This window comes from Glycine soja, chromosome 20 (genome assembly GCF_004193775.1).
Source record: "Glycine soja cultivar W05 chromosome 20, ASM419377v2, whole genome shotgun sequence".
NCBI lineage: Eukaryota > Viridiplantae > Streptophyta > Magnoliopsida > Fabales > Fabaceae > Glycine > Glycine soja.
In genome coordinates, this window is record NC_041021.1 from 2,178,823 (window position 1) to 2,204,066 (window position 25,244).

General features: G+C 31.3%; 2 protein-coding genes, 1 long non-coding RNA gene and 1 pseudogene across 6 annotated transcripts; 2 read left to right on the top strand and 2 right to left on the bottom strand.

Moving 5' to 3' along the window:
• The first annotated feature begins 1,039 nt into the window (after positions 1 to 1,039).
• Positions 1,040 to 2,951, top strand: LOC114403051 (mitochondrial-processing peptidase subunit alpha-like). 3 transcript variants are annotated; one of them, XR_003664575.1, is made up of 6 exons: positions 1,040 to 1,283; positions 1,528 to 1,600; positions 1,681 to 1,751; positions 2,343 to 2,405; positions 2,480 to 2,536; positions 2,622 to 2,951. XR_003664575.1 is itself a non-coding variant. In XM_028365764.1 (5 exons), exons 1-4 carry the CDS (start codon positions 1,552 to 1,554, stop codon positions 2,534 to 2,536), a joined length of 240 nt encoding a protein of 79 aa, XP_028221565.1. In that variant the 5' UTR covers positions 1,290 to 1,551; the 3' UTR covers positions 2,622 to 2,951. The 3 variants fall into 3 exon arrangements, 1 of the variants encoding a protein (XP_028221565.1); XR_003664574.1 differs by having other exon boundaries at positions 1,048 to 1,283; positions 1,528 to 1,751; XM_028365764.1 differs by lacking the exon at positions 1,040 to 1,283 and having other exon boundaries at positions 1,290 to 1,600.
• Positions 2,952 to 12,874: 9,923 nt separating this feature from the next.
• On the bottom strand, positions 12,875 to 15,229 carry LOC114402460 (protein PHLOEM PROTEIN 2-LIKE A1-like). The gene is made up of 3 exons (XM_028365034.1): positions 14,867 to 15,229; positions 14,343 to 14,461; positions 12,875 to 13,639 (listed from the first exon to the last, which is right to left on the bottom strand). Exons 1-3 carry the CDS (start codon positions 15,203 to 15,205, stop codon positions 13,270 to 13,272), a joined length of 828 nt encoding a protein of 275 aa, XP_028220835.1. The 5' UTR covers positions 15,206 to 15,229; the 3' UTR covers positions 12,875 to 13,269.
• A 4,234-nt stretch (positions 15,230 to 19,463) lies between these two features.
• LOC114403524 lies at positions 19,464 to 25,183 on the top strand. Of its 2 annotated transcripts, XR_003664664.1 has the most exons (5): positions 19,464 to 20,073; positions 20,175 to 20,255; positions 23,931 to 24,039; positions 24,632 to 24,895; positions 25,133 to 25,183. It is a non-coding gene; the product is annotated as an uncharacterized LOC114403524 (long non-coding RNA). The 2 variants fall into 2 exon arrangements; XR_003664663.1 differs by having other exon boundaries at positions 19,468 to 20,255.
• Positions 21,304 to 22,240, bottom strand: LOC114403523 (annotated as a pseudogene).
• Positions 25,184 to 25,244: the final 61 nt, after the last annotated feature.

Consider the following 25,244-nt stretch of genomic DNA (forward strand, 5'->3'; position numbering starts at 1 on the left):
CTTTAAAAAAAAGTGATTTTAAGATTTTGAAAAATGTGAGTTTTTATAGAGACTGTTTTAGAAGCTATTATTATTATTATTATTATTATTATTATTATTATTATTATTATTATGTAGTTGGATGTCTTTTTTTTTTGTTATAATGACCGAGTGAACTTTGAAATTAAATAGTCTCTAATATCTATTTTAAGTTTATAACATATGAAGGAAATTCTTTGGGCAATTATTTTTAACATTTTGCTTCTCAAGCAGTAGAAAAGAAGCACACTTTATTTTATTTTGATTGGTTCACTTCTTTTAATGGGTTCGAGTAACTAATGCACCTAAATCATTGTCCTTCTTTTAAGTTTGGCTTAGGACGTGGATAAACAGCACAGGTGTGGATAAGCATTCTTTAGGGAAAATGGCATCAGTAAAGAGACAAATGACAAAGCCAATCACATTTTACTTTTGTGTGTTCTGCCAACCATTGTTAGCCTTCCGAGAGACTTGATGGTTAAGAGCATTGATCTCTTTCTTGCATTATTGATGCTAAAAATGATGTGGTGTATTGCTAATGTGTTGTCGTGGCATATACTATGAAGATAATGTGGGGTATTGTTAATTTGTTCTTATTCATTTAAAGTTTTGTTTGAATTTTTTATTTTGATTTTGATATGGTGGGTGCAGCTGAGGGTTACACACATGGGGATGTATTTTTACATTAAAAAAGAACTTCTATCATTTCATAATATATCCATTGTACTGATTGTTCACTTTTATTTGATGAGGCTACAAACTTTTGCTTCCCTGTTTCATTCTTTTAGTCAATATTTTGTATTTAATTAAAAAAATGTTTAAATTGCATCTCTTGATATAAAAAATTATAATGTATGTACCTGTTTCATTCTTTTGAAAAATAACTCCTCGCCATCTGCTAAAATTTGTCCCTTTTTTATACATTTACCTCGGCGAACCTGGGGTTTTTGATGCATACAAGTATTTTTGTTGGAACGTTGATATATAGTTATAGAAATTGCTTAGTACTTTACTGATATTTCTCAATTCTTTTAAACACATTCTTTGCCTTGCTCTATTTTCCCATTTTTTTCCTAAATCATGCACACATATTGGCTGATAATATTAATGTATTGTTGCAGGCTTTAATATGTCGAATTGGTTGCCTTGAGCAGCTAGTGTTAACATGCAAAGCCGGGTGGGGATTCCGATGATATGTCGGCTGAGGTTGTCAAGAATTCTTGGAAAAATGAGCAAAGGAATCAATCGTGATTAGCAAAGGGGAGGTAAAAATTGCATCTGTAGGCTCTTCTTAGATGTGGTTTGATGCTGATGACTCAAATGGTTACCCTAAATTAGGGAAGAATTACAACTATATAATAATCGCTCAACTCTTGCTATATGGATACCGTGTAATCATGACAACTTTCTCTTTCTTTTTCCTCCTTTTAGGCTCTTTGGAATTTTTTACAATAGTAGTTACTGCTTTATATATCAAAATTTAGTGCTTTTTCTTATGCATCAATATAGGGCTCTGATTTTGTGGCAAAAGCTATGGATTTAGCAGCCAGAGAATTAATAACAAGTGCATCACTAGGACAAGGTTTGATCTGCGTTGCTTTTTGTCTCTTGCTGTGAATCCTGATATGTGCCAAATTAAATATAGGCTTCCTGCAATGGTAGTTACACAGGTACAGCTTGACCGTGCCAAGGTATCCACGAAGTCTGCAGTTCTAATGAATTTAGAGTCCAGAGTATGCTCTTTCTAACTCTCACGGGTAGTTTGAATGATATCTAATTTATTTCATTTACTCTTCTCTCTGCACCTAAATTAAAAATAATGTGTCCCTCTTGCATCTTTGCTTCCTTCTATATTATGATATATTTTGCCAAATCCCCAAAGCAACAAAAAAAATGATTGAATGTAAATAGGGAAATTAGGTATATTATTAATCTTCTTTATAAAGGAAATCTTGAATAATTCATTATTTATATTATTACAATAATTACTATTTTTTATATTCTTTGGTTTATCAGAAGGAGTAGTGGATACGGTTTAGGATCATTGTTATAATAGACAAAATTGATGGTGATCGTACATAGTGGCTAGGAAGGGATATAATGGCTACTGCGGTAGTTATTGGACTCAGTGGAGGAAAGAGACTCTTGAGTTCATCATACCATTACTTTGATATTATAGAAAAGCTTTCTTATGATAGTGATTTTGGATCCACACACTACCAAATTGGATTTAAGTATTATGACTTTTTCATCATAACCATGAACATATTTCATTTTATGTTGAGTATTGGCAATTGTTCCTTATGTTATCCTGTGCTTGGCAGGATATCAGAAGAGAGCTTGGAATGGAAATAATTGAGGAACATACGGTGATGAAATATTCTAAGGTGATGCATCCTGCAATACTTAGTAGTTTTTTTAGCAGATTTTTGTTTGTTTAAATGCTATTGTTTTTTGACAGGTCAACAAGAAATGTGAAAAATGTGGCCATGGGGAAGCTACCTATTATACTAGATAGGTATCTTTAATGTAGATTTGCCAATTCAATTTGAAGCTCTTATTTAACAGTCTAAATTTATTTATTTTAATCATTCTAATTTCAGATGAGATCAGCAGACAAAGAGCAAACTACTTTCTACACATGTACCGGCTGTGGTCATCAGTCTCAGGAGAATTAGTGGTTTACTTTAAGGTTATGCTTAGTTTGGGAGAGAAAAGTGGAAGGAATAAGAAAGATAAAGAGTGAAAACTGAGATGATTTTTTGGTAGGAGAGAAAATGAAAACAAAGTTAATTTTTCTTCTTCTTATTTGATTGTGTATAAAGAAAAAAAAAGCATGTAGGTGAAATGTAATAAATACTTAAAACTTGGAATCAAATGTAGCAATTAATCTTTTCATAAAAAAAAATATTTACAAGATTTTTTTTTTGTGCAGAATTATTTTTTTAATATATTTATTTTACTAATTATTTTTATTATTTATCACTATATATTAATATTGAATTACTGATGTACTCATGCTTAAAATTTAGACAGGCCTATAACACCGGATTCCTCTGGAAGTGCCAATTGCTTCTTGACTTTGTCATACACCTTCTTCACTGTCTCTGGTTTTGATGATTACAAAATAAGGTTTGGTCTTTAATTAAATAAAGTGTTACAGACTACGATAAAATATAAATTATAAAGCACCCAGAGTCACAGAGAGAGATTCCTCTTTCAGAGATGTTTGGTGTGTTTAAAAGGATAGCATGGAAGATCTCCCCATACGAACAAACAAAGAAAAGGGACGGTGGAAAGATTACCAAAGGAAAATAAAATCTTCTTTTGACATGCCTCTTAAGACTGAGCTTACCAAAGACAAACACCACAACACACATCTAGCCTATTACAATTTGTTGTCATCAAAGTGACTATGTGGGCTTCATCCAAACTCATGAAGCTACATATATTAAAAGTATTTGATTTCTAACATTTATTATTGTGGTTTCTCAGCCCATAATTGATGTTTCATATACCAACTTTAATACTGAGATTCGCACGGGAAACAAATCAAGTCGGTAGTGCAATGAAAATTAGAAATTTTCCTTACTTTCTCTTTTTGTATTTAATTAATTAATTAATTAATTTTGTTATTATTATTATTATTATTATTATTATTACTATTATCATTATTATTATTATTATTATTATCATTATTATTTAGTTATTATTGTTTGTTTCATGTTTTTTCTTCCTTACTGATTTTTTCCCTTTTTTCCACTTTCTAATTTTCTTGCTTGCAAGGTTCTTTCTTTGTACTTTGTTTTATGCATGTTTATTATTATTATTATTATTATTTTTTAAAAAAAATTTATGGAAGGTTCAAGCTATTTGAGAGGTACTTCAACTTCAAATTTCATGATATTGTGCTATGGATTTATATCTTCTTTCTTCATTCTTATTAATTCGTCTTTCATTTTCTTCTTTACAATTGCAGTCATGCTATTATCATACTTTTTTGTTTGCTTCTCTGATCCCTTCTCTCCACCATGAGTAGGTCAGAACAATCACGGAATTTTAAAATATTAGGATTCCTCTCATTTTTCACTTGGATTTTTTTTGGTGGTGAAGTGAATGACAATGAAAAAAATCCCATAGAAATGGTGGTGAGTTCTATTCTTTTGCATTGTCTTTTAAATTTAAGTTGTTAAGATAGTACAGTTAATAGAACATGAACATGGATTTGAAATTGTTAATTTTTCTCTATTATTGCAGGTAATTAGAGGAAATAGTGTGGTCATTGTTGAGGTGCTTCAAATTCAAGTATTTAAGTGTAAATTAACAATTGTTAAGTGACCTGACAAATGTAAATATGGAGTAATTTATATTATAATTGACATGATGTCATATATTTATAAAAAAAAACTATTTTACTTATTTGAAATTTCAATTCTCAATTTAATTACACTTTTTTTTTACTTTTTAATCCTTTTAGTTTTAAACATTTATTTTGTTTATTATGTTTAAGCCTTATGAGATTCATCTTAATATAGTTTATTAATTTTGTGATCTGAAACAATTGTTTTGCATGAACATCAAGTTTCCTTAATCAAGTGATCCATGCATATACACAGGTTTTAAATTCGCATAAACATCAACCTTTGAAGTCCCTTAATCAAGTGACTCATACGTATGCACGGGTTTCAAATTCACATGAATATCAACCTTTGAAGTTTGGTTAATCAAATGACTCAAACAATTTAACAATTGATCAACTCTATTATTTACAACTATTTAATATGAATGTTAGTTCTTTTATCTTTTTACAATCTCTTTCTTTTTATTCTTCCATCGAAAATCATTTAGACAAAAGACTCGTGCATGCGCACGGGTTACCGACTAGTAACTTTATAAATCACAGCCCTTCCTTATAGATAAATATGCTATACGTTATTCCATTTTAATGTTTATATTAGTTTAAGCTGTTCAATAATAACTCACCAGTTCAAATGTTCAATCAATAATTCAGTGAACTACTATTCCTACCGAGTCAATTATCCATTAATTCAATGTTTAAAACACAAAATTCAGCTATTTTATATGGACTAGCCGTCTAGACCTGGACTCAATTAATAGCAAATTAAGTCTTAATTAACTTATTGTTACTTAATCTTTAAAAAGATTATTATTATAATTGAGTAATTTTTACTAAATAATTCTATTAACAAATAAATATTTAAAGATGAGACATAAAATTTATTCTTGATTATAAGTTCTTTGTAATCAAACAAGTAATTTCATGATTTTTAACTTATCAAAGAGTTTTCTAATACTTAATACATATGGTAATAGTGATTTCGATACAAATATCCATAGATAATTATAATTATATCATATAATGATCTGTAATATAGTTTCTAAGTAAATTTTATAATAGTATTTTTTATTTAAAAGTTAATCTTGATAATCATTAGATTTGGATAGTAATTATAATAATAAAACACAAGAGATTGAAAAAGTAGAGATTTCAAGAAGAAATAGAGATTGAAAATAGTAAAAGGGTTTAGAAAGATGCATTAAAATAAACAAACATAAATTCATTAAAAGTAAAAATGAATGCATACACGATGATCATCTAAACTAGTAGTCAATTTTGATGTGCTACATTATCAGTGTTTGAGGAGTTAAGTGATAGTAATTCAAATTCATTGAAAATTAACAATCATAGGTCTTATTTATAAAATTCTAATACCAACAATTGAATTCTATGATTTTAACATGTATACAATCCTAAATACATAAATCTAACGTTATTTGATAACTTCATATAACTTTTTCCATAACTACTTCAACTCATATTTCGAATTTCGAAACGATCATGCTTTTGAGCATTTTCCAACCCCACCTGCCTTAAATAGAGTCATTAAAATTATCAATTTCTATCAAAATAAATTCCTTTGATGGCACATTCAACTTCTCAAATTTTAGTTCACGTATTGATCACCTTTGAATGCACTCTTAGGGGGTGTTTGATTTGGTTGTTTTCTGTTTTCATTTTCACTGAAAACAGAAAACGGTGATGAAAATGTGTTTGGTTTGATTTCTGAAAACATTTTCAGTGAAAATGAAAACAGTAAACAACTAGAAAATGAAAACAAAAAATTTTCGTTTTCAGTATTTTCAATTGAGAATAGAAACCTCATTTTGGTTAAAATGAAATTGCGGTGACAATGAATGTAGTTTTAAGCAAATCTAAAAATACAAAAAGACAATAAGTCAATATATCATAAATTTTCAGTATTTTTATTTCATGAAAACAGAAAACAAGAAATCAAACCAAACATGTTTTCAGAATTCAAATCTTTTGAAAATAAAAACAGTTTTCAGAAAATGAAAACAGGAAATGAAAACAGAAAATGAAAATGTAAACCAAACACACCCTTATTTTTCTTTAGAGACAAATTCATCAAAATTATATAAATTTCATATCTTAGAAAAATTTCACATAACAAAGATAACACTTATTTAACTCTATTTATTCTTTATATTATTTCAGCTAAATCATTTTGTGGTTTAAATTAAGAAAAAAGGGTGATATTAAAAAGAATTATATTGTGCATGATTACTAAACTAGCTACTTAGCCCTAAAGACTACCCTAGACTTTGCTTTCACTTTCACGGATATCACCCCCAAGTCACTCAAGTGAGGATTCTTGGGAGTGAGGAAATGATTGCTCATATACGACAAAGTTGGCTTACTCACATTTTTAGGTTAACAAGCTTGTACACAGAAGAAAATGAAACACTTCAGCTAGTTTGGGATCTAAAAATACCGCCAAAGGTGGCAACTTTTCATGTGGAGATTGATCCTAAATAGGTTGCCATCGCGAGATAAACTTCTTCAGCACAACATCATCACTAATGTAACTGATGTTTGTTGGAGCAAAATAGGAGAAACAAGAAACACAAAAATCAATCTAAACACATGAACTCGTGAGAGAGAAAGATTGGAGGGAAATTTTTTTTATTCTATTGTATGTATTCTGTTACACATAATGATATGTCTATATATAGACTAACTCAACTAACTAACCACCATAATTACTAACAAACTAGTAACTGTTTTTTGAATTATCCTTAACACCCCCCTTTGATTCAAAAACAGTGAATCAACAACAAGAACATTACAACAACATTTACTGAACAAAACTTCTTAATCCTCCAAACTCTGAACTCCTATTTTCCTTCTCAGCTCCTTGAATTTGTCAGCCTTAGTCATTATGTCAGCTAGTTGAACCTCAGTTCTGTAATGCACTAGCTTAACCTTTCCTTTAGCCACTTGATCTCTTAGAAAATGAAATTTAGTCTCAATGTGCTTGCTTTGATCATGAGAGACTGGATTCCTTGCAAGATCAATTGCAGATTTACTGTTTACTAACAATTCAATAGCCATTCCAGTAATGATTCCAAGTTCTTGAAGCAAAGAAGACAGCCATGAAGCTTGACAAGCAGCTGAACATGCTACAATATACTCAGCTTCACAGGTTGAAATAGCTACAACACTTTGCTTCTTTGAGCTCCAGGATATAGGTGCACCAGCAATCATGAATATATATCCCATGGTACTTTTTCTGTCCAAAACATCTCCACACCAATCAGAGTCTGAATAAGCCACAAGATGTGGTCTAACCTTCTCATCTTGATGTGGGAATAAAATGCCCATATTCAGTGTACCTCTAAGATATCTCAAAATTCTTTTGACTGCAACCATGTGAGAGTGTCTAGGATCACTCATGAATTTGCTAATCATCCCAACACTGAATGCTAACTCAGGTCTTGTATGACAAATATACCTCAAACTTCCCACAATTTGTCTGAATACCGTTCCATACACCGTAGCCTCATTCTCACACTTATCCAACTTCAAATTCACCTCAGCTGGTGTAAGTGAAACATTACAGTCCATCATATTAAACTTATGTAGTACTTCAAGTAAGTACTTTCTCTTATGCATGAATAGACCTTTCTCAGAATGCTGAAATTCTAAGCCCAGAAAATAGGATATGGTTCCTAAATCAGTCATTTCAAATTCATTTTTCAAATTCTGTTTCAGCTCTTTAATTCTCTTGGAGCTGCTTCCAGTTATGAGTAGATCATCTACATATAGGCAAATGAACAATGCCTCCTGATCCTGGTCAGTAAGCTTGACATACACACCATGCTCAACTGAACATTTCTCAAAACCAGAATTAGAGAGAAATTTATCAATTCTCTTGTTCCAGGCCCTAGGTGTCTGTTTCAACCCATAGAGTGTCTTTCTTAATCTCAACACCTTTTCCTCATTACCTTTACTAATGAAACCATGGGGTTGGTGTACATATACTTTCTCTTCTAAAGGACCATTTAGAAAAGCTGATTTTACATCCAATTGCCATAATTTCCAATTTTTCCAACTAGCTATAGCTACCAATAGTCTTACTGTTTCCAACCTAGCCACTGGTGCAAAGACCTCTGAGTAATCAAGTCTTTCCTTCTGCATGAAGCCTTTTGCCACTAACCTGGCTTTGTATTTTGCCACTGTGCCATCAGGTTTCAGCTTGACTTTAAAAACCCATTTAACAGCTATTGGTGTCTTGTTAATTGGTAAATTGACCAATTCCCAAGTACCATTCCTCTCTATGGATTTAATCTCTTCAGTCATTGCTTCTCTCCATTTACCATCTGATATTGCTTCCTCAAAACTCAAGGGTTCAGCATCAGCTAACAGCACCAAGTGTTGTGCTAAGTCATTTTTTGCAGTCACAGTACTTGAACTTGCCTGATATAATTGAAAATCTTTAAGTCTGGATGGTAGATTCCTTTGTCTTTGTGGTCTTTCTACATTTAAGTGACGTGGAGGTGAATGATTATTATTAGGAATTAAGGCATTGGGATTTACCTCAATAGCAACCTCTTCCCTCGCTGAATCATCAGAAATGTCATTTTTCCAATCCAAGTTCAAACTAGTCATAGGAGTAATACTGTCCTTAGACCAGTTTCAAGCTTCTGTTTCCACATGATGAACATCTCTACTATACACCACTTGTTTAGTCATTGGATTATACAGTTTGTATGAACCAATGGGGTTGTAGCCAATAAAGATCATTACTTCACTCTTGTTGTCTAGCTTCTTCCTTTTCTGATCAGGAATATGTTTATAGCATAAAGAGCCAAATACCTTAAAGTGTTTGATTGAAGGTTTCAATCCATACCAGGCTTCTTCAGGTGCCATCGAATCTAGCTTCTTAGTAGGACACCTATTTAGCTAATAGACAGCAATAGTAGCAGCTTCACCCCAAAAACTGTGTGGTAGATTCTTTGTTTTCAACATACTTCTCACCATATTAAGTATAGTTCTGTTTCTTCTCTCAACAAACCCATTATGTTGGGGTGTATAAGGTGCAGTGACTTCATGCATGATACCTTGATCGTTACAGTACATGTCAAACTCACTTGAGTTGAATTCTCCACCTGCATCTGTTCTGAGGATCTTCAATTTCCTTCCTGATTGCTTTTCTACCAGTGCTTTAAATTGTTTGAACACAGTAAAGACTTCACTTTTGAGTTTGATGAGATAAATCCAAACTTTCCTGCTCAGGTCATCAATAAAAGAGACAAAGTATTTATTGCCTCCAAGTGAAATAGCATCAAAAGGACCACACACGCCGGAATATACAACATGCAACAAATCACTGGCCTTGGAAGCAGTATATGAGCTGAAAGAATTTCTTGATTGCTTGCTGATCAAACAATTGTCACAGATCTTTTTTGGAGTCTGAATTGATGGTAATCCCAAAACCATATTCTTTGATTTCAGGGTTCCTAAATCTCTGAAATTAAGATGCCCTAGTCTTTGATGCCACAACCAAGATTCCTCATTTAAAGAAGTAGCATTCAGACACTGAGTTTCCATTGATGTTAGACTAACTTGAAAGGTTTTGTTTGAAGCCATAGTTGCCCTCATGACCAGCCTTTCATTCTGATCATAGATTTCCAGAAAGCCTTTTGGAAATCCTATGGTGAAGCCTTTCTCTAGGAGTTGCCCTAGACTAATCAAGTTAGTATCCATCTTTGGTACAAACAGCACATCAGTTATCATAGCATCCTTACCATCTCTTCTTTTTAACAATACATCACCTACTCCTTCAGCTTGAATTGATCTATTATCAGCAAATCTGACTGTGCTTTTTCTATTCTCATCAAAGTTAATTAACCAGTTTCTATTTCCAGTCATATGATTAGAGCAGCCTGAATCTATATACCAATTATTCTCACAGCTACTCATATCAAAATTTGTAGTCATCATAAGCAAGAGAGGTTGGTCATCAGACTTTACCTCGGTATCCTCTTTAGCCAAATATGCTTCATCATGTTGCCTGCCTTTGTTTTCATTCTGAGTGGCAGGGGCTCTGCATTCAGTAGAGAAATGCTCAAGCTTTCCACAGTTGAAGCACTTCAGTTTCTTTCTATCCACTATCTTTCTTCCACCTTTCCATTGACTGTTGCCACCTCTTCTTTCTGAGTTTTCTGACTTGTCTTGATCAGATCTTTCTTGATCCTGATAGTGAGAGTTCTTGTAATTTCCACCTCTGGAACCTTTGCCCCTTCCTCTTCCTCGAGATCCATTTCTTCCACCATTTCTCCCTTTCTTAGAAGTTTGAGCAAACAAAGCCTGATCACCAGACCTTTATGTGGATCTCTCCATGAGCCGCTGCTCATGAGCTTCAAGTGAGCCTTGAAGGTCTTCTGCCTTCAACTCATCTAGCTTCCTGGATTCTTCGATCGCCACAACAATATGGTCAAAATATGGGGTTGGCGTTCTCAATATCTTTTCAACAATAGATTGGTCAGAAACTATCTCACCACATGCCTTCATGGCATTGGTATGAGAGATAATCCGATTAAAGAACTGAGCTATCTTTTCATTTGACTCCATTTGCATCAATTCATATTGGCGGCGAAGAGTTTGTAGCCGGACCTTTTTCAATTGCTCCCCTCCTTTGTTACAAGTTTCAAGAATTGTCCATGCTTGTTTCGCATTCTTTGCATTGGAGATCTTTTCAAAATGTGCATCATCTATGCACTGGTGTAAGAGAACCAAAGTTCTACAGTCTTTCTTCTTGTTGTCCTTGAACGTGGCGCGTTGTTCTTCAATTGCCCCTTCAGCAAGATCAGGGAATCCTTGTTCCACAATGTCGTTTACATCTTGTGATCCCAACAATGCCTTCATCTGAACTCGCCATCGATCCCAATTCTTGCCGTCTAACATTGGAAAGTTCGTCGGAAAGTTTGCTCCTCCGTTTGGCCCCATGATCGCAGCGACAATCAAAACGAAACAGATGAAAGGAATGAATGATCCCTAGATCATGAACCAATGCTCTTGATACCAATTTGTTAGAACAAAATAGGAGAAACAAGAAACACAAAAATCAATCTAAACACATGAACTCATGAGAGAGAAGGATTGGAGGAAAATTTCTGTTATTCTATTGTATGTATTCTATTACACGTAATGATTTGTCTATATATAGACTAACTCAACTAACTAACCACCATCAATTACTAACAAACTAGTAACTGTTTTTTGAATTATCCCTAACAATGTTTGCTACCTGTGGTGTAATACAACGCAAGAGACAGTGGCACATGTGATCCTCTCCTACCCGAAAATATCTCAACTGTGGATGGATTGGTATATATAGACAAGAAAATGTCATAACAACTTTGCCAAACTCAATGAAGACTCACCTCTGGCAGCACATGTTCCCAGTAAGTTCGATCAAGGAGGCATGATTGAGAGCTTTGATCTGGACAAGATAGGCATTGTGTATATGGCGTGTGAGGAACAACAATATTTTTGAAGGCATGGATTTGGATACTGGAAAAATCAAGGAAGAATTCACTCTCTGCACATGGTCATGGCTCCGGTTCCTTGGAAAAGCTACCAGTTTGTCTTTCAATCAATGGTCGGCTTGTCTAGTAACATGCATTCTTGGCATTAGGTAATTGACATGCACGTTGCACATTGGTTTACCTAGCTGCATGAATTTCTATGGCAAGTGGGATTGAGGTAGTTTCACTCCATCCATAATTCTATGTTAGGACATTTATTACGTTTTGTTTTCAGGGGATTTATTACAGGTGAATCAATGGTAGGGACATTTGATAGGTAGTTGGGAAATACACAGGTTTGACTTCTTGGTGGGTTAACTCTCATTAGTGGCAACCAAAGCTATTAAAGCTATTAATGATATGTAACCCATATAGAAACACTAACAAATAGTTTGGTTAGCCCTGGTTGGGTATTTGCTTGTACCCTTTTTTTGTAATTAAACTCATATGGTATCAATACAACACTTTTTATTTGGCAAACAAAAAAAAAACCTTTAACCGATCTTATTTTAAATGATGTATCATTTTTTATTATTGGTGGAATAAATTATAAGGGAATATTTATTGTACGAAATCTTGTTGGATTTTGAGAAATGTTATTCCTAAGAATATTAGATAGAAATGACATTTCTGATTATTTCAAGAAAAATGTGTTTGATTAACTATTTGAAATCTTTTTTATATTTTTAGGAATATTTAAAATATATGTTTAATTCATATTATTATTTCTAGGAATATATGTTATATTACTAAAATATCTTTTTTATATTAAATAAATCATTATATTTTATATCAACAATCAATTATATCATGAATTGATCTACATAACTTGAATGTTGTGGATCATTAAAACATACATATATAAAATTAAATTCACACTTAAATCATAATTGAAGATGTTTGTACAATTTTCATAGGATGTGAAACAAACCAAAAAGAATCATAGAAGAAGATATAAAATGAAATTCTAATTTACAAATTAGCAAAAATATACAGTAGCGGGAATAATAAAATTGGTAGCTAAGTAAAGAAGTAGTTGAAAAATGGATATTAATAAGGAGTTACATAAGCCAAATGGGCAGGCCAGCAAAAATAGGTCACCTACTCTCTTTTTTTTCGTTTTCTTGTTTTCTTTTTGTTTTTGTTTTATTAATCAAATGATTGTATTTTTTTATTATTTTTAACATAAGTCTAACTTCTTTATTTTTTATTATTATTATTAATTTTGACGCACACCATGTTGCTCTATTCTATTTAGAGAGATAAAAATGATAATGAGAATGAGATACTTCTGTGCACATGGTAGAGAAGAGAGTTTCATAGCTTATATTCTATTTCCTAGTTCTTTGGTTTGATGGCAACACCTTCAATGACAAGCCCTGTCTTCCACATGCCACCTTCATGTTCATACATAGATATCTCCATCTCACCAACATCTTTCTCAGATGCCACAAACTCACCTACTAGAATCTCTATCCAGCTCTCCCTAGACTTCTCCATTAAATTTTCCTTGTGTTGTTGTTTCTTTCCTCCAGGAAGGACAAGTCTAACATTTATTGGAAGTTCCCACCCCTGAGCCGAATCTTTCAACATTACAATAAATGACACTTGATATAGAATTCCAGGTGAAAGCATTCCAGTGCCAAATTTTCCATTCACTTCTAGCCAGCATACCATTTTCAGTTTAGCCAACTCTATCATTGAGCCACTGCAACCAACATGCATATACATATAAAACAAGTTTAACTAGCCATATTGGACTAAGTTAACTAGACATATATATATATATATATATATATATATATATATATATATATATATATATATATATATATATATATATATATATATATATGTGTGTGTGTGTGTAACAAATTGTTATGAAGGCAAAAACAAACAATATAACTAACCTGCTTGTGAATTTTAATTTATAGATATACTCTGTTGATCATTTTTCTCTCAATTTTAATTTGAGATGATATTTTAAGGTTAAATTAGTTTTTTTTCTTTAATTTATTTTTTAGATTTAATTTGATTTTTTAATTTTTTTTTCAATTTGATTCTCTAATTTTTAAAATCGATTCAATTTGATCTTACCATCTAAATTAGGTTAATGGTATTAATAAATTATATTTTGTGGCAGTTTAAAATCGTTCAATAATTTTAAATCCCACAAAATACATATTTTTCAATATTGTTAGATTAATTTAAACGAAAAAATTAAATTGAATCAGTTTTAAAAATTAGATAATCAAATTAAATTAAAAAAAATTAAAGAATCAAATCGAACCTAAATAATAAATTAAAAAGACAAAAAATTAATTTAACATATTCTTAATTAGTATTTTTAATTTATATATCTATATATATTTTTTAGTGAAACTCTTACATAATTTGTGAAAAGTGTGTACCTTTCTTCTTTGTGCTGTACCCATTTCCAATAGTTTGGATTTTCTGCCCAGGTGATTGAGAGTGCTCTTGCGTACAGCATGAAACAGTTGCCGTTGGACTTCTTCTCTACCCAATATTTCTGTGTTACAAATAATGATAATCACTATGAAAATTGTTCAATCTGTAATTAAATAAACTCTTAAATTGCAGTTAGGGGATCGCGGTTGCAGTGAGTCAAAAAATCTTTACCTTATGAGCAATTGCAAAAAAATGCAACTAATATGGTTGTGATGCAATTGTGGTGATTCAAAAAACCTTTGCGTTGCAGCCATAATTACTATTGCAGACCACAATTTAAAACCATGAACAGAACTCTTAAATCGAATTATTAGCTCAAACTCTGGTAGCAGGAAATAATCATAATTTAAAGAACAAATTTCAATGGCTCTCAAGAATCTTTCAATTGTCAACCTAGGGAGAAAGGGTGAGGTAAGAAATTAAAGAAACTACTCTTGAAACTGATCATGAACGAATTTAAACTTGCCTTTGTTTTGTGGTCTAAGAACACCCCAGCATATAGCTTATCCAACAGAGATTTATCAACTGGTGAATCTGCATTACTTTTCAGTATATGTTCATAGTTGTGTGGGATCGGTAGTCCTTTCAAAGATTTCACTGGCATCATAGTGGCATTATTATCTACTACTGCCTTTGTTCTATCCTTGGAAGCTTTTGTGTTCCCTTGATCAGGAGGCAGCAACGATGATTCCCTTCTTCTGGTGGGTTCATGTAGCTGTGGCTGTGGCTGTTGGTGCTGTACATGTTGTGACTGTGGCTGAGGCTGTTGAGATTGCAGTTTTTCATGTGATTCAGAAGCCCCCATTTTTCTTCCTCTACTATACACGTTCAGAGTTGATTATATAGGTTTCCCTAGCTAGTTGATATATCTAAACCTAATTTTTGTGTATACAAAAATAAAATCTAAGCATTTTGTAGTGTATATTTCAAATTAGTTTAATTACCTATTTAGTCTCTATAATTTTTAAACTTATATTTTTTAGTTTATATAATTAATAAGAAAAAATTTTAATCTATAAAGTTTATACTTTAATTCTTAAAAGGTCTCTGTCTTTAATTTAACTATCATATTAAAAAATTTTAACAATAAATATCTTTTAAGAATTAAAATGTAATTTTCAGAGAATAAAAAATTTATTTATTAAACTTCAGAGACTAAAAAATTCAGTTATTAACTATATAAATTAAAATAAATAAATTTAAAAATTATAAAAACAATTAAACTTATCAAATTTCTGAACCGTTGTTATTACTTTTTCTTTTTTTATTCTAAAGGATAAGATGCTTTATGATAATGAGGAGATATATAAGAAAGACTAGTTTTTTTTTATCATTCAAGAAAGACTAGTTAAGTAGTTATATATGGTTATACGGTTTAACTTTTATAAAGGGTTAAACATATTTTTACTTATTAAAGAGTGTAGTTCAATTGGTTTTATATTTAATTCCTACGATAAAAAAAATGTTTTTTATTTTTTATAATATGTAAATGACTAAATGAACAGTGATTTTTTAACTTCATTTTGCTAAACATTTCATTAACATTCATCTTTTTATCTATCTATTTTTTCTATTACATTACTAGATGTCAAATAAGTTTTTAAGTGTAAAAGAATAAATTTTATATGAAAATATGATAAAAAATTATTTTTCTAAAATAAATAATCTTTCTATTTATCTCTCATTCATGAAAATGTTATAGATGTGATCATTGTCTTTTTCAAAAAATGCTCCTGGTCAATTCTTTTATTTATAAAAATAAAGATCACCACTCAATAGGTGTAACATAATTAACAACACATGTTATATTTGTGAGGAATGATCAGAACTTGAATCCCCACAGAATTCATTTTTAGAGAGTATAAAGAACTTTATATATGACTATATTTAAGATTAGAATGAAGTGTTCAAAATTGAGCTAAATTGTTTATCAACCATGAAACCGGTCCAAAAAAATCGAAAACCACAAAAAAATTAAAAATCACATATTTTTTGTAATTTGGTTTGATTTTTTAAATCTTTTAGTAAAAATCTGAATTAGATCACATATTATAATTATATTAATTTTATTTAATAAATGTTGAACATATTATGTAGTTAGTTTTATTTTAAATTTTTAATGATTATAGTATGTAATTTATAGTATACTTCTTTTTATAATAACTCTATAATATGTTATTTTGTTGTGCTAATTAATAATAAATATTACATAATTTATGATAATTTTTTTTGTTTTGTAATTAAGATGCATATATAATTTTTATATATCAAAAAAAAAATGTACCAATATTATGAAAAATTAATGTTAAATATCAAATGATGTATAATTTATCATTATTTTAAAAAAGAATTTGTAATTTCATTTTATAATCATGCTAAATAAAAATAAAAATAATAATTTTCAATTAAAATATGTTTTTCAAAATTAAAGAAAAAGAAAATTTATTTTAAAATAATCTAATAATCATGTAAGTTTAATTAATAAATTTTAAATTATGATAATAGATTAAGAAAAAGTAAAAACGCACGAGTGTTAATGATACTCAATGAACTATCTATGTTTTGACAACCGAAATAGTTATAAAAAAATATTCTTTACTTTCAGAAAGTTAAAATGTTATTCCAAGATAAGGCATCAGGTGCATGTGTGTGAGTTACACTACGCCAGAAGTGCAAATAGTGTCACAATCCATGTTATTCTGATTCCTTGTCATGTCTTTATCTTTCATGGTGCTCTTTGCATCTTTGCCACCAAAACACCTTTAAATAAATTACAGTTGTTCGCTTCAATTATCTTGGCATGTCAATTCACAATCCATCACGCAAGCATAAACATCGTCAAAACCTTATCAAAGGGTAGGCTTGGATACTTTTGAATAAAAAAATAACTTAATATGCAGCAGACCAAAAAAAAATATGAAAATTAAATTTGAAAACTAAAGAACAGATTGTCGTTCCCCTAACAATTGATACTATTGCATATAGTAAGTGGCAGATCCAGGACCTGTGTGTCAGTGGGGTAATTTATTTTTAAAAATAAATTTAATAATAATTACCATATGTACGATGATAAATACATAAACAGATCGAGATACAAGAAGAGTGAAAAAAAATAATGAAATATTTGTGATTTTATTAAAAATAAGAGGATTTATTTACTATTTATTTATGCAGAATCTGAAATTTTAATAAAAATTAATATTTTTATTTTATTAACTTTTAATTATTAGATAATTAAGAGTTTATATTCTACTTTGGAAGGCTTTTTAAACATTGTACGTGATCTGCGGGCTTTATCCTTAAAAAAATATAGGATAAAATTTTGAAGCATTAATTTAAAAAAATTGAAATTTTTAAATTCTTTTATTAGTAGAAATGTAAAACATAACATATTGAATTAGGTAACCGATATAAACTTACACAAATATAATATAAGAGTTTAATGATTATATATTGTTAATATAAAATAATTTTATACCGTCATTTAATTACAAATTATCATTTATAACTTTTTAGTTATTATAAAAAGTCAACAAATTTATTATATAAAATAGTTTTATAAAATTATTTTACATTATTAATGAATATTTCTTTTTCTCATATTGTAATATTAGCAAGCATGTTTGATAGTTTTATTTGTTTCGTATCTCATAAAATGAAGTTTTTTTATTTCCATGCGTTAACTTGTATTGTATGTGAAAAAATGTAACTAATTTAAATATTTATGTACATAATTTATTTATTTTTAATTTCTTGTATTAATCAATTGCTTGTTAGTGAAAAATAAAAATAAATCGGTTGTTAGTTATGATGTGGTTGGCTATTGGTGGTTATTGATCCAATATGAACTGATTTTTCTTTTAAACTATTGATTGTTATGGATAATATTTTCAAAGTTTATAAAACTTAGTTTTCTCTCTTTTAATTTTAAATCATTTGTTTGCATGTGTTATTTTGTTTTGATAAGTTTATCCATGAACGCATGTGGTTATTATCATGATGATCTCGAACTACACATTTGGGAGAGTATACTTCTAGGAGGTTGTGCTCAACTAAAAAGCATTAAAGTTAGATCACTCGTTTGAAATCACTTTAAACTAGACTTCTAAGTTTTTGCTTTTGATAACATCAATATTTATGGTTAATTTTAAACATTAATATTACTTTCTATACATTTTTTTTCATCCTTCAAACTCATTTTTTTATGACTTTTATAATATCTTTATTCTTTAAGAAAGTGTATATAACATAACTTAAATCTATAGGTTTTTCTTGCATATGAAATTTTCTTGTGTTTTTCATGTAAATTTCTTTTGTTTTTTTTATTTTCTTCTATTTTTAATATGTTTGTGCTGAATTTTCTATGATTTTGATAAAAATATTACTATTTCCTTAAATTCATTAAATTGATCCATATAAAATTTCGATATTTTTACATATTCTTGTGCAAATTTTGTTTGCATAAAAAAACATAATGTCTTGTGTAACACCCTAAAATTTCCTTCTTAATTTATTTTTTTCTATACGTGTAAAATTGCATTGTTGAGGATTTGACAACAAAAATTATGTATTGTGTAATTTAGTTATATGCTTACCTAATTTAATTTATTCTTTGTATGATATTAATTGTATAAGTTTTGTGTTAGTCATATTTATTTTTAGTGTAAATAATTTATTTAGTTAGTTAACAGAAATTTGAAAACTGTCTGAACAAAAATTTCATCTGTAGCAAAATTACATCACGCACTAAACAGTAGTGTAATTTAATTATGGGTACACGTATTCCTAGAAAGTTTAGCCCAATAACCTAATCGATTAAGATAAATTTACTAACTTTTGTATAAAAAAACAAAAATACTCATTTTTGGCAAATCATATCCCTTCCATTTTTGCTAGTTTTGCAAAAAGAAAAATCACCCATTTGAGGCATGGAGTGGCAAGTTGAAACATGGCCAACTAGGGGTCATTCAAGTGTCAATGAACATGTCAACATTGAAGCCTAAACCTTACCTCCTAGCTCATTAAAAAAAATCAAATTAGAACCCTTCATTCTCCTATTTTACACAAGTTCTACCACTACTAAAAAAAGGAGCTTCAACGACGCACCTTCAACAATGGTCACAAGCCAACTGTCTTAGTAAGGATGCAGTGGCATTTAGGTAAATAAATGTCAACTCAATAAAGACGGTGTTCAAAAACCCGTCTTTAAATGAACTATACAGCGAAGGTTGTTGCAAAGATCGTCTTAGTATGGTCTTCAGTGGCATTTTTGAATTAATGACATACAAAGACGGTGTTATTAATACATTGTCGTTAAATTCAATTATATAATTGAATTTTCGATGGGCCCTGTGTCTCGCTCAATCGAAAGCTTGGAGATCGAAATACGGTATTTGAGATTACCTATAACTTTGGAGATTGAAAGACTAGCCATGTGCCCACTTTGTTAGAAAGCGCTTGGAGATCAAAATTGTGAAGCCCTTTCTACGGCGTCTTCTGTATCATATTGTGAAGCCCTTTCCACGGAACGAACCCTCAGTCCCTGTTTTCCAGGAAATGAGCCTCTGTCGCACCACCGTGAGCTGAGGCTGGTGTCGTGGCCTTAGTGTGGCGCGCGCCCTAGCTAGGCTAAAGTTATTGTGAGCTGCAACTATTTGTTAAATTGTTCGTTCGGTAAGCTTCCCTTATGTTGTGCTTAATGTTTCAAAGTTGTAAGCACTATATTCTTATTGTTTTGTGTGCTAACCATCGTTTCAACGGTTTTCGTGTGCAAGGAAATTCTCCAAGTCTACTAAGTTGTTGCATGAAGCAAAACCAACCCACATCATCTCTCTCTGTCTCTCATTTTGATTGAGGTAATGATAAATGTTTATTACTAAAACAAGCTACATGGTTATATATTTCTTTATTATTGAATAGTGAAAAAAAGGAATATATGGCTTGAATTGGTTCTTTGCATATAAGTATGCTTTTGTTTTATTTTAACTTTTAACTATTACTATTATTAGTTGAAGACACACAGAAACATGTTCATATATTGCGTTTATTATAGTTTATAGTATATACTAGTCATTGCAAAATGGATAAGTGTTTATACTCATAGCGTAAACCTTGCACAAGGTGGCTTGATGAAGGTGCAGATCTTAAGGAGCAAATTGTTTTATCACACATTTGGGAATGTTCAATCTCAAAAAAGTGGTTGTTTGTTTGCAACCCAAAATGCTCAAAGCAGTGCTCTAAACTTCAAAATAGTAGCAATAGAAACAAGAACAGTAGCATATGGTGAGACTTGAGAGAATAAAATACAGAGTTCATACCTAAGATATTTGCCCAAATGACATATTTAGGAAAGTCTCGTACCACATACTCGATTCTTTCAAAGAGAGACATTTTTCTCACCCCAACAAATGCAAAATCTGTATTTCTGTTGGTTCTCAAAGGTCTACCTACCACAACCCCTGTACAATATTTACTTGGTCGTTTTGGATGGATCTTACGATAGATAAATCTTCTAAGATATTGAATCCAAGAATTGCAGTCACCACCTTCTGATTTCTTGACCAAGGTTTTGAAGATTGCAGTCATCACCTTCTGATTGCAGTCACCACCAAGAATTTATCTTTTTAAGTTCAAACACTCAGACTTGCATATTTCTCACATTACTAGATAGTTTTCAGATTTAGAAACCAGAGATAATTTAGCCAAAAAAAATTGCAACTAAGCCATGCCACAGGTCACAAGCAATGTAGTTTACACCTATGGCTTAAACGATTTGGGGAAATAATACAATATAATCATAATTCCAAGATGTAAAGAAAATAATCAACCTAATTTATTATGATATAAAGGATTTCTTCATTTAAAAGAATTAGTGAATGGATAATTACTTACAGAAGACAATTCTTATTGTTGATTTCCTGGCCCATGCACTCCTTGTGTTTGTTGTTGTTGTATCTGTTAGAGAAGGCTGGCAACAAACTATAGTGTTGATAGGTACCTCTGGTTCTTATCAGCCTCCAATTTTGACACTCCTTGGCCAACTCCAAATAAAGCTGGTTGAAGTTGTTGATTTGTGGGCCCTAAATTAACTTTGTCCACTGTAAAGGGCATCACAGATTATTGTTGTGATGCAGCATTGGCAACTTGATTTGATGAGGAAATAAAATTATTAGGTTGTCAGAACGCGTTAGAACTATATAAAACAGAGGCATCTGTTCCCTAAACAACTTCATAGTCTTTCTCAGTGTCATGGGGGACTTCCACCTGATATTGTTAACTGACTTGAGGAGACACAGCTACCTGTCCATTTTGAGGAGGTAAGATGAAATTAGTCATGGGTGTACACGAAACAGCACCTAGCTGCTAGAGGCTGGAATTGGTATCTTGGAAACAAGAACTGCCAGAGACCACTTGAGCAGGGTGGTCAGTAGAAGATGCATGTGGATAAGGTTGATATTGAACATTATGAATACTCCCAAATTGTTGAGGAGGATGACTAGAAGGATCAGGGATTTGCTGAGCTTGTTTCCACAAATGAGATTGATTTCCATCATTAGGTGCAACAGAAGGAAAAGATGGCTTCACAATAGAGGGACCAGCCATTTCCATTGGGCCACCTGTGGTTGATGATTGCGTAGTTGCAAGGAGTAAAGAAGTTAAACTTGCAATAAGTTCAGGTGTCCATGTAACAGCTTAGGATGCAGAAGTAGTATAAGTAGGAGCATAATCAGAAGGAACAGAATGAGCTGAAAGGGGGACATTTGTAGCTAGATGAAGTGGTTTTGGCAGATGCTTAGAATCCTCATGCAACAATCTGTTATAATCCATTGGTAAAACATGTTCCTCCTTTACCGATATTGAACCATATTCAGCTTGCAAAAGAGGAATCTGTTGCATATACTGAGTAGAGGGTGAAGGCAAATGCATTGGTTGTTGCATAGATGTGCTACTTGGAACTAATGGAAATTTAAGAACCACACCATATAAGCGTTCAGGTCCTGTGACTTTCAAAACCTTGGTTAAGAAATCAGAAGTTGGTACTCAAGAGCTATCATGTACAATTACCACAATCACACACCTCTCAGCCTATAACAACTATATGTTTTTGCTATTTTTGCATATAATTATAAATGCTATGCTCCATCAAGCACAAGGATTAACATAATATATATCATAGTTTATATGTGTACAAATATTAATAGCAAAGCTTTTACACAAGGACAATAAATGCAAATATTAGCTTTTACACCCAAAAAAAAGGCAAATGAGCATCATCATGCAGATTTTGGGCTTGTTGGTTAAACATGCAAATAAGTTATTGTAAGATTGTTGATATCTTTTTTGAATAAGAAAATTTTAATTAGCATCCACACCATGAATTAACGGATGCGAAATCAATTTAGCTTAACAAATAATCTTAGAGTCAATAATTATGGGTATAATTTTTAGAGTCAATAATAATCTTATCTTACTCAAAACACTATTACCTTTAATATAAATTGCATGTGATTTATAAAATAAGAAAAGAATTATTTTTGTAATTCACATCTAGTTAGTAAGCACAACATGAAAACTGACATGAAATTAATTCAGTTTAACCAATAATATTAAATTTTAAGACTTGAGTATAATATATTAATTACTTAGAGGCATTGTGTACACTGATAACAGTGTGAACATATCAGCTGGGGTGGTGAATGCCACACTCACAGATATTGTGTATACTGATAAGTCACTTGCCATATATCATGTGGAGCAACCTCTCATTCCTTTAGACTTCTCTAAGCCTAAGCCTATAGCTTCAGCACCAGCTATGGCCAAGGCTCCTAAAGCTGATAAGGAGAACTCTTCAGCAGAAGATGAGGATCAGGCTCAGGCAGCCAAGGACAACTCAGATACAACACGTTTTGTTGGCATTCATGGAACAATGTTGGTGTCCATTGGAGTAGCTCTGCTTACAGTAACAACTACAATGTCATTTGGAATGTTTGAGCAACATCCATTTCCAATTTCCTCCCATATTTTGTTGCTCACTTTGAATACTAAATACTAAAATGTACTTTGAAATGTGATCAAATCTTTTAACTAAATTTCAAATTTTGATATGTTGAACTTATGATTCTTATTTAATCCATCCTCATTATTGATGTATATATTTATTTTTTGGTTCGCAAATGAAACCAAAATATTAGGTTAAGCAGCTAAAGTTAATACATGTTAGAAAATACTAATTATTAACAACAAATAAATAATATCATAAATCATTTACCTCTCATTGACCATTTGTGTATGCTTTACCAATTTGTTTTAGTTGTGCCACTGCTTTGTTTGGAGGAATGGAATTACCTCTATTTGTAATGTTATACCCAATGGAACACAATATGCAATAATATTGCAATGTAGTTCATGTTGTTGAATGTGGTTTTATATTTTATATATTATGGAGTAATGAGAATAATGTTAATGCTAATTTAGTGATGTTCAACCATATTTGACTTCTTACTACTTCAATATTTTGCTTGATACTACAGTGTTGTGTACAAAAGGAGGAATTATGTTGTGTGTTCTGGACTGTGTCGTCTGCTTCCCATTCAAGACTGGAAGTGACATACTCCTTGTATTTGGTGACTATCTTTCGAGGTATGTTGTTGTATGTCCCACACTCCAAAATTGTTACATGCTTAGCTTGTTGCTTTCTGTGTATTGTTTTATATAAACACTTATGTGCATTGTGAGCGAACCTTAGTTTCCCGTTTGAGATTCAATACATTGATTAATACGGACATTTTGCATTAATCAATGTGTTGAATCTTAAATTGTCCGTTTGGACAGCTTAGGAGGGCTCTTTGTTTATAGTACTTTCATACGCATGGGTTAACTATTTATTTGTTATATTGGTCAAAATTTTGGTATACTACATTTCACTTAGTTCTCTAGGTGCATACTTGAAAGTGGTGGATCCTTAGATTTCATCACTTTCATGTCGTGTACTTAGAGATCAATGCAAAATGCTGCCGAAATTTAGGCAAAATTAATAAATAACCAAGCGTACCCATTCGTCCGAATGTACTTTAAACAGGGGCTTTCTGAACGGGATAAGGCCACACCTTTAAGGAAAAAAGTGAGATTTTCATGCATGTCGGATAACTTAGAATGGTGTTGAAGATTTTCTGCAGTTTGCTCAATCTAATGCTCTATCTCTGTGGGGGAAATATTTTTGTCCATGTGTCAGCTATGCAAATGGGAGACGACAAACAGTAAAGGACATAAGATCTCATCTTATCTGTGATGGGATAGTTCCGACTTACACAAAATGGATATGACATGGGGAATCGTCGAACATGGCAACAGTCTCACAGGCTAAGCCGGTAAATGAAGACATTGGAAATCGATTCCTGTTGTACCTGTTACAGATGGCTATGTTATTGGGAGTAGCATCAAATCGATTCCTATTGTTGGAAAGGATATTACTCTTTTTGTTCAACAGCTTATGCGGGTGGGTAATCCTTTTGGTATAAAATTAAAAGGTTATTGTGCCTGTATTATTCCCATATTTGAATATCTGTGAATTTTTGTAAACCTCTTTTTAATGTTTAAAGCTTTTAAGAGTTCACCCTATTATGAGAATATGGCATAGAATATGGTTTACTTTCTCCAGCAAGTAATGAATAATTTAAAAGCAGTATACTCTTTTGTGTTTAATTTATGTGAATCTTTTTTATTCTTTTTGTAGGGGTTCGAGGGTTCTGTCATAACATGGAAAAGAAAGATCCCTTAGAAGGCAAGCTTCTCATCTTTTTCCAAGATATATGTTGCCTACTATTTGATTATATGATTTCCTAATT

Coding starts and splice junctions, on each gene's coding strand:
- LOC114403051 (XM_028365764.1), top strand. CDS start 1,552: ATGGATTTAGCAGCCAGAGAATTAATAACAAGTGCATCACTAGGACAA. Junction 1,752..2,342: donor TAATGAATTTAGAGTCCAGA/GTATGCTCTTTC, acceptor TGTGCTTGGCAG/GATATCAGAAGAGAGCTTGG. Junction 2,406..2,479: donor CGGTGATGAAATATTCTAAG/GTGATGCATCCT, acceptor GTTTTTTGACAG/GTCAACAAGAAATGTGAAAA.
- LOC114402460 (XM_028365034.1), bottom strand. CDS start 15,205: ATGGGGGCTTCTGAATCACATGAAAAACTGCAATCTCAACAGCCTCAG. Junction 14,462..14,866: donor TCTTAGACCACAAAACAAAG/GCAAGTTTAAAT, acceptor TTTGTAACACAG/AAATATTGGGTAGAGAAGAA. Junction 13,640..14,342: donor GTACAGCACAAAGAAGAAAG/GTACACACTTTT, acceptor TGTTGGTTGCAG/TGGCTCAATGATAGAGTTGG.